This window comes from Glycine max, chromosome 9 (assembly GCF_000004515.6).
Source record: "Glycine max cultivar Williams 82 chromosome 9, Glycine_max_v4.0, whole genome shotgun sequence".
Taxonomy (NCBI): domain Eukaryota; kingdom Viridiplantae; phylum Streptophyta; class Magnoliopsida; order Fabales; family Fabaceae; genus Glycine; species Glycine max.
Window position 1 is genome coordinate 32814197 of NC_038245.2, and position 15334 is coordinate 32829530.

Consider the following 15334-nt stretch of genomic DNA (forward strand, 5'->3'; position numbering starts at 1 on the left):
TAATGTTAATTAACTAATGTTTTTTTCTTTACAGGCAAATGGCTACACCACCCAGCTCTCCTCCTCCTCTTCCTCCTACTGGTGTAGCATCACAGTTGCCATCTACCTTGAAGCGCACAAGAAACGTCACACGGCTAAAATCATTGGCGACTAGACCAATTGGGGCAGAGAGATCACTGGTCCATGTCGATCCTGCGACCGGGAAGGTCGGCAATCCCCACAATAAGAAGTTAAGAACATATTTAGGGATCGCCGCTCGTGATAAGGTCGATGTCACATACGAGAATTGGAAGCAAGTCCCTGCTGCTCAGAAAGATTTGATATGGGAGGATATTCAGGTATTTTAGTTAAATCTTTGATTTTATTCATTGATAATAAAATTGTAATTTAGTAACAATACAATGTAATTTTTTGTTTGTCAGACTGAATTTGATATCCCTTAAGCATCTGATCAGAGGACAAAAAAGAAAATACTTCAGATTGTGGGGGAGCGGTGGAGACAATTCAAGTCTGATTTGACATCAAAATAGGCACTTGCAGCCATCAAGGAAAGTGTCAACGACATTGTATGCCAAAAGTACAGCATTAGCAAGGAGATATGGGCCCAATTTTGTCAGATCCGCAATGACCCTTTGTAGGAGGTATCTAATTTGTGATTTTCATTGTTTTCAACTTTAAATTCTCTTATTATAACACATTGTAATGATGAGTTTCATTAATGTTGAATTTTTGCAGGATGTGCGGAAAAAAACACAAGCCATCCAGAAGCAAAACACTGCCCCCCATGTGTTGTCTCATCGGGGTTATGAATATTTACAAAAGAAGCTGATGGATGAGAAGACAAAGAAAAAACTGGAGGAAGCTGCTCAATCCGGAAGCACTGACACCCTGATTGATCCTCTTTCTCCCATCAGACGACACGTCAAATGGAAGATGGCCCGCACGAAGAAAACTGGCCAGATGACGTCTAAGGCAACAAAGCAAATTGCTAACAAGATTGTAAGTCACTTTCAATTAATAATTGTAATTATTTATGTTTATTGTGTGATTGAGTAAACCAATAAATGTGTTCTATACAAGATTCGTTGGAGGAGGAAGCGTCATAGGGTTCCTTTGTTGCTCATGGACGTCAGGATGTACTGACTGCTGCCATTGGGCGACCAGAACACCCCGGTCATTTGCGTGCTACTGGAGCTGGTGTGATGATCAAGCAATACTTTGGACCGGCTCCAAGGACCTCCCGCACGTCTTCCTCCATGGCTCCCGAAGACCTAGAATAGCTAACTCAACAAATCAAGGACCAGGTGGAGGAGTCGATCACAGAAAAAGTGACTCGGCAGCTAATGTTATGCTTCAGCTAGATGCAGTCCCAGTTTCAGTCACAGATGCAATCATAGGGACTTACACTGCCTCTCGTGTTAGCACAAAGGAGAGTTGTGTTGATCCCTCAAGGAATGATCCAGACATGGGTGACTTAAACAAATGCAGGTTGTACATCGAAGAAAATCATCCCCGCCTAGTTGCCCTAGGAAGAGTTTATGAGGGATCCACAACCGTTCACAACATCCCTTTGTTGCATGATCAAGTGAAGGTTGCTGTTGAGGAGGTTAAAGATGTAGATGCTCCCATTCCTGTACCCACTGAAGAGGTTAAGTTAGTGGGGCAGACACTTAACACCTTCATTGCTTGGCCGACACATCTCGTCAAGCGTTTATCATAACAAGTATTTCAGTGTCATTAAATGCTTCTTTTTTCAATTAAATTGTTCACTATAATTAAATTATTTTAATTAACTATGCTGGATAAACAAGGAGCCGTGGGACCAGTAAAACCTACAGATAGGCCGAATCATGAGGTCGATGATCCCCTATATCTGATGACATTGACCATCCCACAGCTTTTTCTGAAGCCATTGCAGGTTATGTGGGATGCTACCGTGTTCAGGGTGTTTAATGAAGACTTCTCCTTGTACATAAAGCATGAAGATCTATCTGAAATATCACATGATGGTAAATGTCTCAACATCACTGTTATACACTTATGGATTCTATAAGTCAATTTAGATTATTGTTAATTACCTAAGTTATTGTTTTAAATTCATAGATAATTTACTTTGTCTTAACAACAATAGGCATATGAGTGAGCCAAGTATGCGAGTGGGGAATTCTTATGTATATGGATTCCTCGAGCCACAGTCCATCCAGAGATCTGGGCAATCGCAATTTGAATCAGAAAGTTACATGAAGAACTGGATGCAGAATTCAAAACAGGATGTCTACCTAGGAACCTACCTGAATGGGTAAGTTAAACTAACCAAATTAAGTTAAATAATGTATAATACTACAATAACCTATATTGGTCTCCACTACAGTGCACATTGGCAAATGGTCGTCATTTTGCCTAAGGAAAATCTTGTTGTCTGGTTTTGTTCGTTGCATAATAGGCCAGACAACTAGCTGAAAAGAATAATTAACAGGTTAGTGTTTTTTTCAATACATTTGCATTAGCATTAGTCAAAAACATCAATATTTTAATTGTACAATAAGCATCCATGTGTTGTATTCAACAGTGCTTTGAAAGGACTTGACGATACTCCACAACCTAAATCCAAGGCTGGTGCTAGGTGGATTGTTGTTAAAGTAAGTGATTTAAACAATGCTTCTACGTACTTATATTTTATGTCTGTGTAGACTAATTTGTAGTTAATGTTCAATATATAAATTTCATCATATATTTAGTGTAATAGACAAAAAGGAAGCACTGAGTGTGGGTATTACATGATGCACTTGATGTCAACAATAATCTTAGGAAGTTTCAAGAATAATTGGGAAACGAAAACTGTTTAATTCAAACAAATTTGATTTTGTTATGTTTGCTATTATATTATTAACTTATGTTTTATTTTATCATGCAGTATTTCAATGATGTTAGACCACTGGAACCAGAGAGATTGAAGGCGCTTCGCATCCAGTGGGCAAAGTATTATTTGAAAGTTAGAAATGAAACTTATGATGTTTAGGTAATTTTATAATTTTAGTTTAGGCAATTTTGTAATTTTAGTTATTGCTTTACATTTTTTACAATTGATGTCTCCTTTTAACATTAAATATTCTTTTAATTCTTAGTTATTAATAAATTTATCATGGAATTTTTCTACTAAAAATTGTTTCAAAATAGAATAAAAATTATAAATGTTGTGTTGTGAGGTCTGATTTAAAATTTGCAGGTTAATTTTTGGGTTTAATGAAAAAACAAACATTGTATTAAAAAAAATCCTAAAAACAACATCAGGTTTTTTAAAAAACCAATGTTAACGTATAATAACAACATCAGTTTTTTAAAAAACCGATGTTAAGGTATAATAACAACATCAGTTTTTTGAAAAATCAATGTTAACATTGGCAATTAACATCAGTTTTTGCAGAGAATCGATGTTAACGTTTCGAAGTTAACATCGGTTTTGATGAAAAACCGATGTTAACTGCCAACGTTGGTATGAACACATATACCATTTTTATGTAATTCTTATTATATAACATCGGTTATTTAAATAATCGATGTTGTTATTTTACATTAACATCGGTTTTCAACAACAGATGTTAACAATATTACTTCAACATCAGTTAATAATCGATGTTGAAGGTTCTAAATAATCGATGTTAAAAGCTTATTTTCTAGTAGTGCGAGGTGAGGCATGCTCCATGGTTCAGAGCAAGTAAACACAATTTGTTGCAATGGAGGTTGTTGGACTGTTGGCAAGTGCACCAAATTGTCACGAGTAGTAAAGTTGAAATAGAAGTCCGAGTGTCGAATACACATGGACTTTGTTTGTACTTAAATAAATGAATATATAATTTTCAGGCAATAAACAAATTGTTTTAAAAGGTTGTAAAGAAAATAGTAAATTAAATTGGCATAAAATTAAATTAAAATAAGCAAAAGAGTAAAACAAACATAGAAACAAATCAATTAATTAGAAAGAAAAGAAGAGAAAATCCAATCTCATTATAGAAGTTAAATTCATAAGATGAGAATGTTAGGAACTTAGCCTACTAGAGCTACTCTTAATGTAATATTAATGATTTTTATTTATTAGTAATTATTTCAATTTACACTTGCATCTACACATATAATCTAACCAAGATCCCTCGAGTGAAAGAGCTTAATTTATCTATTTTCTCTCCCAAATTCCTTTAAGAGATAAAAAAGTTAAATTGCATTAAGAATAAAGATATATATCAGACTAAACAAAACCAACCATCCCTAGTGATGACTTTATTTCAATACCCTTTCCCGTTCTATAAGAGAATAACACTTCTCAATGCTACCCCTAAAACTCACCATGCAAATGGGTGATCAAGCCATAAAAAAATAAAATTAAGCATAGGAAAGAATAATGCAAAAGTAATATTCATAATAGATAGGAAGAGAAATTACATCAAGAACAGTTGGTTGCTAATCTCCCAACAAAGGGGTTTGGTCTTTCATTCTCTGATGCAATCATACCCTGCAAGGACATTAGATAGAAGACTCCAAGAAGATTGGGCCAGAAATGCAAGAGAAGGCCCTAGGGTTCTCATGAGCCTTAGGGTAGATTTTGAGAACATGGGCTAAGTATGAGGCCGCTTTTCTTTGTACATAATAGATTAAGGCTTCATTATTTTTGGGCCTTGTATTTAAGGCTCCATAATATAGGTATGGTACCCTAGAAATGTAAGATTTTTCAGCCCTTGTATTTTAGGGCACCAAGACTAGCTTTTGTATTAGGGGTAGTTTTGTAATTTTACATGCATTAAGTGAATATTTGGTGTGTGTGGTTGTAAATAAATTTAATTGAATTGGGAGAAGCCCATCCAATTAAATTTTAGAAGGAGAGGTGAGCATTTGCTTGCTACACCCCATTGCCACATCATATAGTCACACTTTGTGCATGTCCTTCATGCTTTACATGCCTCATGACACCTAAGCACACTTAGTGGAGAATATTGGACTTGATCTTGGATTAGTGGGCTGAACCATAGCTAAAATTCACTAATCATAATTAGTGAAATTTTGGCTCCACAAGTTCAAGTGAAATTTGAATAGAAGTTCAAATTTCCCTCCAATTTTGTGTGACACTTAGGCTATAAATAAAGGTCATGGGTGTGCATTTTTTCAACTTTGATCATTTGAAAATTATACTTCAATGTTCAGACCTCTTTTGAGGCATAAAATTTTGTGCTCCTTCTCTCCTTCTCCTTCCACTCATCTTCTTCTACCTTCAAGCTCTTATCCATGGCTTCCTATGGTGGTGAGCTTCTTCTTGACTCATCTTCTCCTTGAAGTGGCGTCTCCTCTCAAATCCTCTTCTTCTCCATTCCGCTGCCATTAAAATTCAAGAAGCAAAGGACTCCATTAATGAAGATCCAAGGCCTACAAGCTCCAATGGAACTGCATCATGTGGTATCAAAAGCATCTTCATCTAGGTGATGTTCTTTTGCTTCCTCTATCTTTTGATCAATTCACTTTAAATCCTTGTTATTTATCTTATTCTCCATGTATTTTCTCCATTGTCTTGTGGTTTGGTGTTGTTTAGAGTAGATTCAAAAAATTAAACCGATTAAATCTTAGATCTACACTTGTTCTTGCATTTCTATGGTTCAAATTTTATAGATCTACTCTTGAATCATGTTTTTGTGTTGATTTTAGGTTCTATCATTTTTCAGTCATAATCTTCTTGTTCTGAACCTTTAGATCTAAATTTTTTTCCAAAATATTGATTAGAAAAAAAAACACAAAAATCTAAGTGTAAATCACTTAATCCATGTTGTCTTAGAGTCATGTTTAGTCATAATAATTGTCACATTATGTTCTATGTTTGTGTTGAATTTTTATTTTGTTGATTGAATTCTAGATACATTTGTTCATGTATTCTTGTCATTATTAGCCTATCTATTGAATTTTGAGTCTAATTCATGCATGTTATTTAGTTCATAACATGTTCTAAATCAATTCCTAGAAGTAATCTTGTTGTTGAACTTTTTTTTGTTTTCTAAGTTTCCTACATGATGCCTATGATGAAGTTGAGTTCTGGTGCTGAGTTGTGGCTGGATTTGTGAATCAAAATAAGTCTTAAGCTCTCTTGAATTGTGTTATTCAAGATAATTGAGCATAAGCAAACACAAATTGTAACTATCCAAGCCTTAACCAACATAAACACTACTCTTGATTTCTAGATTGAAATCGCTAGTGCTGGCAGCTTGAACATACGAACTTGTATAAATTACTGGGAATTGGTCACTACGAAGTTTGAGCTGAATTTTTTACTTTCTGGACATCTGTACCAAAATTATAAAAAAAAGAACCAAGTGATTTGGAGAAAAATAAAAAATAATAAAAATCACACAAGTTGGCAGAAGAATCAGTGTCCAGGAAAAAAAAAGTGAAAGGGAAGTGTGCTTGTTGTTTTGGCTCGAAATTTGTTCTATAATTGGTGTCTATTTTATATCAATCTTAGTTCTGAAATTTCAATTTAAAATTATTGTGAAAACAAGTGCCAAAACTAGAGGTTTCTTAAGTCTTTTTTTTTTAGTTTTTCTACTATACTCTAGAGCCATTCTAGGTTTCTCTTTGAGTCATGTCTTGCTTTTGTGTGCTTTTCATTGCTTTAATTGTTGAATAATCCTTGAAAATTTGTCCTTTTAAAACTCTATTGGTTTAGATTTGTTTTCATTTTTTTGGTCTTCGGTTATTGCTTGTCTCTTTGTTTCCTTGTTTGTGAGTTGCCATATAGGGAATTGGAAAGGAGGATTGGTGTCATCCCTTGAAGAATTTGAGTCAAGAAGCAAGGGACCAACCACCTTAAGAGCTATTGGACTAAGAAGCACTCCAAATTGAGTGAATCACCAAAGAGAGAACAACCACCAAAATTGAGGACCTTTTTGTAATTTTTTTAATTGATAATTTACTTACCTTCATTGCTTTCAAATTTTGTAACAAAAAGGTCTTTCATTGGAAGTAAGTTGGCAGCCTCCAACAGGTCACCCTACTTCCATTTGTATATAATAATTTTAGGCAATTTTTCCTTAGGATAGTGAGTGTTTTGATGGGAACCTTAAATGAGGTCATTCAAACACTCTTAGGATCCGCCTAGTTTACATTTCTTTCACTTTAATTTCTTGCTTACTTTCATAGTTTATTTTCTTTATTAGCCACACCTAGTTTATCTTGTTATTGCATAATACTTTCTTCTTTCTTATCACGCTTATCTTGAGTTCTTTTGGAACCTTAGCTTTTACCTTTTTTACAAACCACCAACAAGAAAAAACCACAACTTAGGAACAAACATGAGTCATCATTCATCTAGTGTTAATTGTTGGATCGAGTGGCCTCGGAATAATTAAGAAGGGGGATTGAATTAATTATTCCTAAACCTTTACTAATTAAAAATTACTCTTCTAAGGCTTTTACTAAATTGTTAAGAGAATGAGGAGTAGAAGAGAAACTTAACAGAAAGTAAAAGCGGAAATTAAATGCACAGGGGAAAGTAAAAGAGTAGGGAAGAAGGAAACAAACACACAAGAGTTTTTATACTCGTTCGGCAACAACCCGTGGCTACATCCAGTCCCCAAGCGACCTGCGGTCCTTCAGATTTCTTTCAACCTTGTAAAAATCCTTTTACAAGCAAAGATCCACAAGGGATGTACCCTCTCTTGTTCTCTTTAAACCTAGTGGATGTACCCTCCACTAGAACTGATCCACAAGAGATGTACCCTCTCTTGTTCTCAGTCAAACCCAAGTAGATGTACCCTCTACTTGTACCTCAAAGGATGTACCCTCCAATGTGTTAAGACAAAGATCTCTGGCTGTTAAACCTTTGATACTTTGTGAATGGGGATACAAAAGAATTCTCAGGCGATTAGTCCTTTGAACACTTTTGTATAAGAGAATGGGAAGAATCAAAAGAATTCTCAGACTGTGTCGTTTTCAATTCTTTGACAAGGGAGAAGGGAGACACAAAAGAATTCAGGCGGTTAGTCCTTTGTTCTTTTGGAAAAGGAAGAAGAGAGACACAAAAAGAACTCAGGCGGTTAGTCCTTGGCGAATTCTTTTTGGCAAAGGGAGAAGAGAATGAAAAGATGAATAACACAAGTTTTCAAAGTTTGGAAAACCAGAAAACTTCATAAAGCTTTTGGTACAAAGAAGAAGAAGAAGTTCAAAGAGATTCAAGGCTTGTAAAGGATTGTAAGAGATTGATTGAAAGAATGAATTGGAAAAGATTGGTTGATAGAATGAATTAATAAGTATATTGAAAAGAAAATCAAAGCCTTGCTTTTATAGACTCTTCGTGTCTGGTCAAGAAGACCATTTAGAAGAGTTATAACTTTTAGAAAAACTTAAAACCAATTTAAAAAAGTCAAAACCTTTTTGAAGAGTTACATCTTTTGATTTATTCAGAAACAATCACTGGTAATCGATTACCAAATAAGTGTAATCAATTACACATATCTTTTATGTGAAAGGATGTGACTCTTCACATTAGAATTTGAATTTCAACGTTCAAAGGCACTGGTAATCGATTACCAAAACATTGTAATCGATTACAGCTTTTTGAAATTAATTGGAACGTTGTAAATTCAATTTGAAAACTTTTTCAAAACAATTTTGCTACTGGTAATCGATTACAACAATCTGGTAATCGATTATCAGAGAGTAAAAACTCTTTGGTAAACATGTTTTGAGAAAAATCATGTGCTACTGAATTTTTGATAAAAACTTTTCATACTTATCTTGATTAAGCCTTCTCTTGATTCTTGAATCTTGAGTCTTGAATCTTGATCTTGATTCTTGAGATCTTGAACCTTGAATCTTGATTCTTGACTCTAAACTTTCTTCTTGAGTCTTGAATTCTTCTTGATTCTTATCTTGAACTCTTGAATTGTTCTTGATTCACTTGAGTTGTTCTTTGATTAATCTTTTATTCACTTGAGTTGTTCTTTGATTGATCTTTGAGCTTTTTGTCATCACCTTTGTCATCATCTTTTGTTATCATCATTGTTATCATCAAAACACCTTTGAATCATCTTTGATTCACCATGAAGCTTTGCTTCTACATTAATGGCGAGGGTACTAGTCATAAGGACCCTCTATCTAGAATCTTAGATGAGTTGAGTTCCCTCAAGTTATGGAAAGAAAAACTATAAAGAAAATAAAAAGTAAAAGACAGGGTAAAATTAAATCAAGATAAGAGGGAACAAATAAGGGAAGAAGAAAGAAGGAAAATACTAAAAGAGTTAAGAAAAGAAAAACTTGTCTCCTATAGTAGTCATAACTCTTGCAAGAGCCTAATTGAATAACTTCATGACTATTATGAAGGAAGGCATAGGTCACATCTTAGAGGAAGGACAATGTAGAGCCTAATTGAATAACTCCCATAGGAGAGAAAAGGAAAGAAAACCTCAAGAGGCTAACATTGACCTCCCATACTTCCATGGGAAGGACAATGAAGAGACTAACTTAGATTGGGAAATAAGGGTAGAACAACAACTTAAAAGGAAGTCTACTTCAAAATCTTATGACTCTCACTCTTATCCAAAGAAAGACCAAGGTCAAGGCATCTTAGGGGTGACACCTTCTAAGCCCAAAGATGATAAGGGGAAGACAATAGAAAAGCAACCCCTTAAGGCTTGTATGCAAGAGAAGACTAACTCCATGAAATGCTTTAAATGTCTTGGAAAAGGACACATTACTTCTCAATGCCCCACCAAGAAAATGTTGATTATGAGGGGCCAAGACATTTATAGTTGCCAAGATGAGGCTACTACTTCACCTTCCTCTAGTGAAAGTGCAGAAGCAAAAGGGGAAGAATCGAGTGAAGAGATCTACCCCCAAGAAGTAGGACAACCTTTAATGGTTAAGGAGGAGTGTAAGGAGGTAAGTGTCTCCACCAAGAGGTTAGCTAAGATGGAAAGACATTTTGAAATAAAGACAAATATTAAAAAAATTTCCCCTCTTAGACAACCTTTACATTTTCTCCTTTGTAAAAAGACACTTGTTAGCATTGCCACACCTCTTAGGCTTGAGTTTATTCCTCAAGTAAAGGAGGTGTTGGATAAGGGTTTGGTTCGCAAGAGCTTAAATCCTTGTGCTTTGTTGGTGCCCAAAATAGGTATTATTAGGCACCAAATCCCTAAAATAGGTGATATGATGAATGTTTTGAGTGGTGCAACCCTCTTTTGTAAAATCATTCATGCACCCAACATCTTCATAATTTGTGTACATAGAGACTCATTAGGTAGGTTTGTTCTTATTTTTAGTTTCAATACAAACTTAGGTACTCATAAGGGACTCCTTAGGTTTGTCATACTTTTTGGTAGGAATAATCAACATGAAAATACAAAAAAGGTATGTTTTATTTCATTACTTTTCTTAATTTTTAAATAGTGATCAAGGGATTCCCATGAACCCTAAGAGAATAAAGGTCATTCCTGAGTGGCCCACTCCACCAAGTATAAGAAAAATTTGGGGCTTCCATGACTTAACAAACTTTTACAAAAGGTTTGTCCCATATTTTTCTATACTTGTAACACCACTCACTTAATTGGTGAGGAACATTGTTCCTTCATGGGAAGATGCCTAGGAAATGGGTTTTCAGACCTTACCTTACTTCAACATACCAAACACCACTAATACATATATTTTTGTTTTTTTTACAGGTGTTGATGAAAAAAGCCCAGAGTTTCAAGAACCTCGGGATTTGAGGTCAAATCCATTTCAAGGGGGAGGGAATGATGCAATCCTACCCCCCAAAGACATTGGATAGAAGACACCAAGAAGATTGTGCCAGAAATGCAAGAGAAGGCCATAGGGTTCTCATGAGCCTTACGGTAGATTTCGCGCTCATGGGCTAAGTATGAGCCTACTTATCTTTGTACATATTAGATTAAGGTTTCATTATTTTTGGGCCATGTATTTAGGGCTCCATAATATTGTTAAGGTACCCTAGAAATATAGGATTTTTCAGCCTTTGTATTTTAGGGCACCTAAACTAGTTTTTGTATTAGGGGTAGTTTTGTAATTTCACATGCATTAAGTGAATATTTGGTGTGTGTGGTTGGAAATAAATTTAATTGAATTAGGAAAAGACCAATCTAATTAAATTTTAGAAGGGGAGGTGGGTATTTTCTTGCTACACCCCATTGCGACATCATATAGTCACACTTTGTGCATGTCCTTCATGCTTTACATCCCTCATGACACCTAAGCACACTTAGTGGAGAATCTTGGACTTGATCTTGGATTAGTGGGCTGAACCATAGCTAAAATTCACTAATCATAATTAGTGAAATTTGGCCTCCAAAATTTGGCTCCACAAATTCAATTTCAAATTCAAGTGAAATTTGAATAGAAATTCAAATTTTCCTCCAATTTTGTATGACACTTATAAATAGAGGTCATGTGTGTGCATTTTTTAAATTTGATCATTTGAGAATTACACTTCAAAGTTCAGACCTCTTTTGAGGCACAAAATTTCGTGCTCATTCTCTCCTTCTCCCTCCACTCATCTTCTCCTACCTTTAAGCTCTTATCCATGGCTTCATATGATGGGGAGCTTCTTCTTGACTCATATTCTTCTTGAAGTGGCATCTCCTCTCAACTCTTCTTCTTCTCCATTCCGTTGCCATTAAAATTCAAGAAGCAAAGGACTTCATTGATGAAGAAGATCCAAGGCCTACAAGCTCCAATGGAGCTACATCATTGTCATAGGAGGATTTATAATTGCTAGAGGATAATATTTAGAAAAGGGGGTAATTGAGGGTAGGAATGGCTCCTAATGATTGCTTATCCTGCTTCTGGCCTTTGTCTTCTGTAAGGAATTGTATTTTCTTGAAATTTCTATGTGTCTTTTTCTTCTTCCCTCTCCTTCTTTTATAGGTGCAGTTTATCTTGGTTTTCGCACAACCTTCACGCTAAGCGCGATTGCTGCGCTTAGCGAGAATGGCGGTAATCTCATGCTTAGCGCGTCACTCACGCTAAGCGCGATTGCATCACGTTCAGCGAGCAGCTTCATATCTTTAATCTTGTTTCTTCGAGCTTTACATTGTTTTTCTATGCCAATTAGTCACCATGCACTATAAATTCTCAAGCTTTTAACACTTTCACCACAAAAACTTAAATGGTGTTAAAATTCCAATTATTCACATAAAAAGGAAGAATTAGGAGAGAAAAATTAACAAATCATAAATAATTTAATCCCAAAATATAGCTACATATAGCAGTTATTAGAGGTTAGAAAAAACTTGTTGCTCTTTTAGGACTATAATCTTATGTTTAGTCTGTTTAGAATAAATCTTTCACATAGTAGTTCTTACAAACAATTCATAGTAGTCAATGTGGATTTGCTCCCTTCTTTATCTTCTTTTTTATATGTTTTTGGGATTTAAATTGCAATCGAAGATATCATGTCATTTGATTTCAGTTCATAAACCATCAGTTTAAAGCTCACTCTACTAATCATATTAAGTGACTCATGAGTTCCTCCATCTAATTTATTGGTAGGTATTTCTCTTCTATTGTGAAAACACATTTTAACTAGTTATGCTTTTCATATTAATAGGTATCCATGATGCAAACAATATGCTTTGAGAACACTACAAGAAAATGACATATGTCTACGAAGGCTTTTGCCCACAAAAATAAATTATTGTAGATAAAAGTCAAAAAATACTTATACCTACAATTGTTTGTCACAGGTAAAATTCAAAGATTTGTACCTACTATTTTTTGATGTAGGTAAAACTCAGAATAACTTCTACTTACAAATGTTCAGTGTTGGTAAAATTTCAAAAAAACATATACCTACGATTACTTGGTGTTGATAAAATCCTATAAAACTTGCACCTACAATCCATTGGTGTAGATAAATTTTAAAAAGTTTCTACCTACAAATACATAGTGTAGATAAAATCCCATAAGTTATTCTCACTCTTTTTCTCATATTAAAATAATTGTTTTAACATATTAAAATAATTATTTCCAAAAATATCACAACAACGAGAAAATGAATTATGTCAATATATTGCAGTGTTGATGGACCGACCAATTCACGATCCATTGGAGAAACTCCTTGTCGCCAAGGACGATTCCATAATTTCCGATTGTGAGAGCGGGGTTTCCGCTGGAGACACGGCGCCGCCATTCGACCGAGGCTTGATTGATTAATGGTATTGATACTTTTTTTGTGTGTTTCAAGATCTGGTAAAATGACGACATGTACGAAATACATATTTTATCATCAAAAGAAAGGGTGGAAGCCTTTTTCGGTGTGAGCGGATACATTCAAAGCTGGTGCCTTTGATCATGACAGCTTCAACAACATTATTCACTCCCATCACCACCTACTTCGACGCGTTTTTGACTTCAAAAGCATTACCTTGTGTGTTGATACTGGTGGCAACGAATTAGCGTTGCTTTGAGAATGTTGAAATCCTTCACAAATCTGAGTTTATTTTTTTGGATCTACGCTATTTTTCGGATCTGAAATTGGTGAGAGATTGTGTGTCGATTCTGGATTTGTAACTTGAACAACGATGGTTGGTGATCATTCTTGTTTGAGTCATCGGGGCTGCAAGAATGCATATGCCATCGTGATGCGACAACACATGCATCGTCGATGCTGGTGGTGGTGCGAACCATCGTGAAAGGCTATTTCGGTGAGGAAGGACTTGCCATTGTAGGGGAAAAATCCCCAGTTTCCAGTGAAAGTTTCTAGATGGTGGGGCAGGATGGGAGGAAGAAGATAGGAATAAGGTCGTATTTTTTAGTGATTTTTTATTTTAAAAATAAAATAACAATAGTTATGATTTTTAGTAGTTACATTATTTTAAATTTTAAAAGTTTATTTATTGGCTTTTAAATTAATGAATTAATGGCGCTATGTGGTTGATTTTATCATGCAGGACATATCGTTGGGTGTTACTATGGGATCTGCAACTCAAATTTCTATGTTTGTGGTAAGGTTGAATTATTAGTATTACTATTATATACTAATATGATCATGCTTCGAATAAATTCTATAATGTTAGTTACCAACAAATTTTAATGATCTAATGACTAATGAATTTTAGGTTCCATTAAGTGTATTTGTTGCATGGATAATGGGTATAAGAATGGATTCGGACTTCAATCTTCTTGAAACTAGATGTCTATCTTTTACAATTATAATTACAATGTTCACTTTACAGGTATGCACAATGCCTTCTATATAAGCCATCTTCTATTTTTTTTTCTTTTAACCGTGTAGTTTGTTGTCTTTCCTTATAGGATGGAACTTCACGCTACATGAAAGGAGTTACTCTCTGTTACATTGTCATTGGAGCATGTTTTTTTGTTCTCAAATCCTCTAATTGGTAAGTATGCATATATTGAATCAACATTTAAGACTTTCAAATAAAGTGATTATTGAATTTACATGGTTTTAATATGTTAGAGGGCAATCTCCTAAGGACAGTTTTGGAGCTAAACCATCCTTTGAAGCCATCACCACTTAAATGATTGTTTCCCCTACTAATATAAACAATGTCAGCCATGGATAACTGAACCTCGTCTCAAGGATCAATTGCAGAGATGGATATTTTTATTCATGGTGGAATTTATGTGCCTTTGACTGAGGCTTTGAAGAACATCATAAACTACAAAAAAAAATAGAGAATTCAATGGTTTATATAATTCTTTCTTCGTAATAAAGCTTAACAATGACGTTTTGGGTTTGAAATGGCACCGATGCTCTTTTTCTCTGTATGAATTTTCTGTCTTCCCTTCTTACCCTTTATACGTTGTTGCTTTGTATTATGATAAACATCTATCTTCTAATCAGATCTAATATAATTCAGAGGTCTTCCCTCTTTGTATCATGTGTTTGATATTTCATTGAGAGTATAGAATCATTTTCATTAGTTTAAAAGAGAATTGAATCAGGTTATGAAAATTCATGTAAATTAACTATGATTGTTCGGTCACATTTTACACATTTTAAAAAATTGTTGGACCTAAGGGAATTTACATGTTGATTTCACGTTTCATGTAGCTATATTTTAATCCTGCTACTGTGAAGATGCTAAGCAATTTGAAGGTAATTTCTAGTTCACTGTTCTGTATGATTGAATACCAGTATTATTGCATGCTTAGTAATAGCTTGCTATGTGTTGCATATGGTATATACCTATTACTTGTTCCTCATTTTACTAGTTTTAGTCCATTGTTCTTGACTGAGTTTTATGTTTCAATTGTAACATTGCTATTGAAAAGGCTACTACTATAATTATAAGAATTTTAATTTTTATTTCAATACTTTCTC

General features: G+C 34.6%; 1 protein-coding gene and 1 long non-coding RNA gene across 11 annotated transcripts in view; one reads left to right on the top strand and one right to left on the bottom strand.

Annotated features, from left to right (window-relative positions):
* LOC100806583 (uncharacterized) overlaps nucleotides 1–15334 on the bottom strand; it is a 32592-nt gene that overhangs the window by 9421 nt on the left and 7837 nt on the right. Inside the window, exon 7 of one of the 7 annotated variants that reach the window (XR_001382715.2) lies at nucleotides 4438–4507. The exons of the other annotated variants lie outside the window; for them this stretch is intronic. This is a non-coding gene — a long non-coding RNA (uncharacterized lncRNA). The remainder of the gene's footprint in view (nucleotides 1–4437; nucleotides 4508–15334) is intronic. 7 annotated transcript variants of the gene reach the window in all.
* Nucleotides 13231–15199, top strand: LOC102661297 (vacuolar cation/proton exchanger 1a-like). 4 transcript variants are annotated; one of them, XM_041004849.1, is made up of 5 exons: nucleotides 13231–13788; nucleotides 13938–13991; nucleotides 14106–14222; nucleotides 14302–14387; nucleotides 15065–15199. In XM_041004849.1, exons 2-5 carry the CDS (start codon nucleotides 13959–13961, stop codon nucleotides 15087–15089), a joined length of 261 nt encoding a protein of 86 aa, XP_040860783.1. In that variant the 5' UTR covers nucleotides 13231–13788; nucleotides 13938–13958; the 3' UTR covers nucleotides 15090–15199. The 4 variants fall into 4 exon arrangements, 3 of the variants coding, with proteins under 3 accessions (XP_040860783.1, XP_040860781.1, XP_040860782.1); XR_005886273.1 differs by lacking the exons at nucleotides 14106–14222; nucleotides 15065–15199 and adding an exon at nucleotides 14468–14602; XM_041004847.1 differs by lacking the exon at nucleotides 13231–13788 and having other exon boundaries at nucleotides 13861–13991.

Bases quoted from the DNA above. Each gene is read 5' to 3' on its own strand.
- LOC102661297 (XM_041004847.1), top strand. From the start codon at position 13,932: ATGCAGGACATATCGTTGGGTGTTACTATGGGATCTGCAACTCAAATT. The intron at 13,992-14,105 runs GTAAGGTTGAAT...AATGAATTTTAG, and splicing joins CTCAAATTTCTATGTTTGTG to GTTCCATTAAGTGTATTTGT. The intron at 14,388-15,064 runs GTAAGTATGCAT...CGTTTCATGTAG, and splicing joins GTTCTCAAATCCTCTAATTG to CTATATTTTAATCCTGCTAC.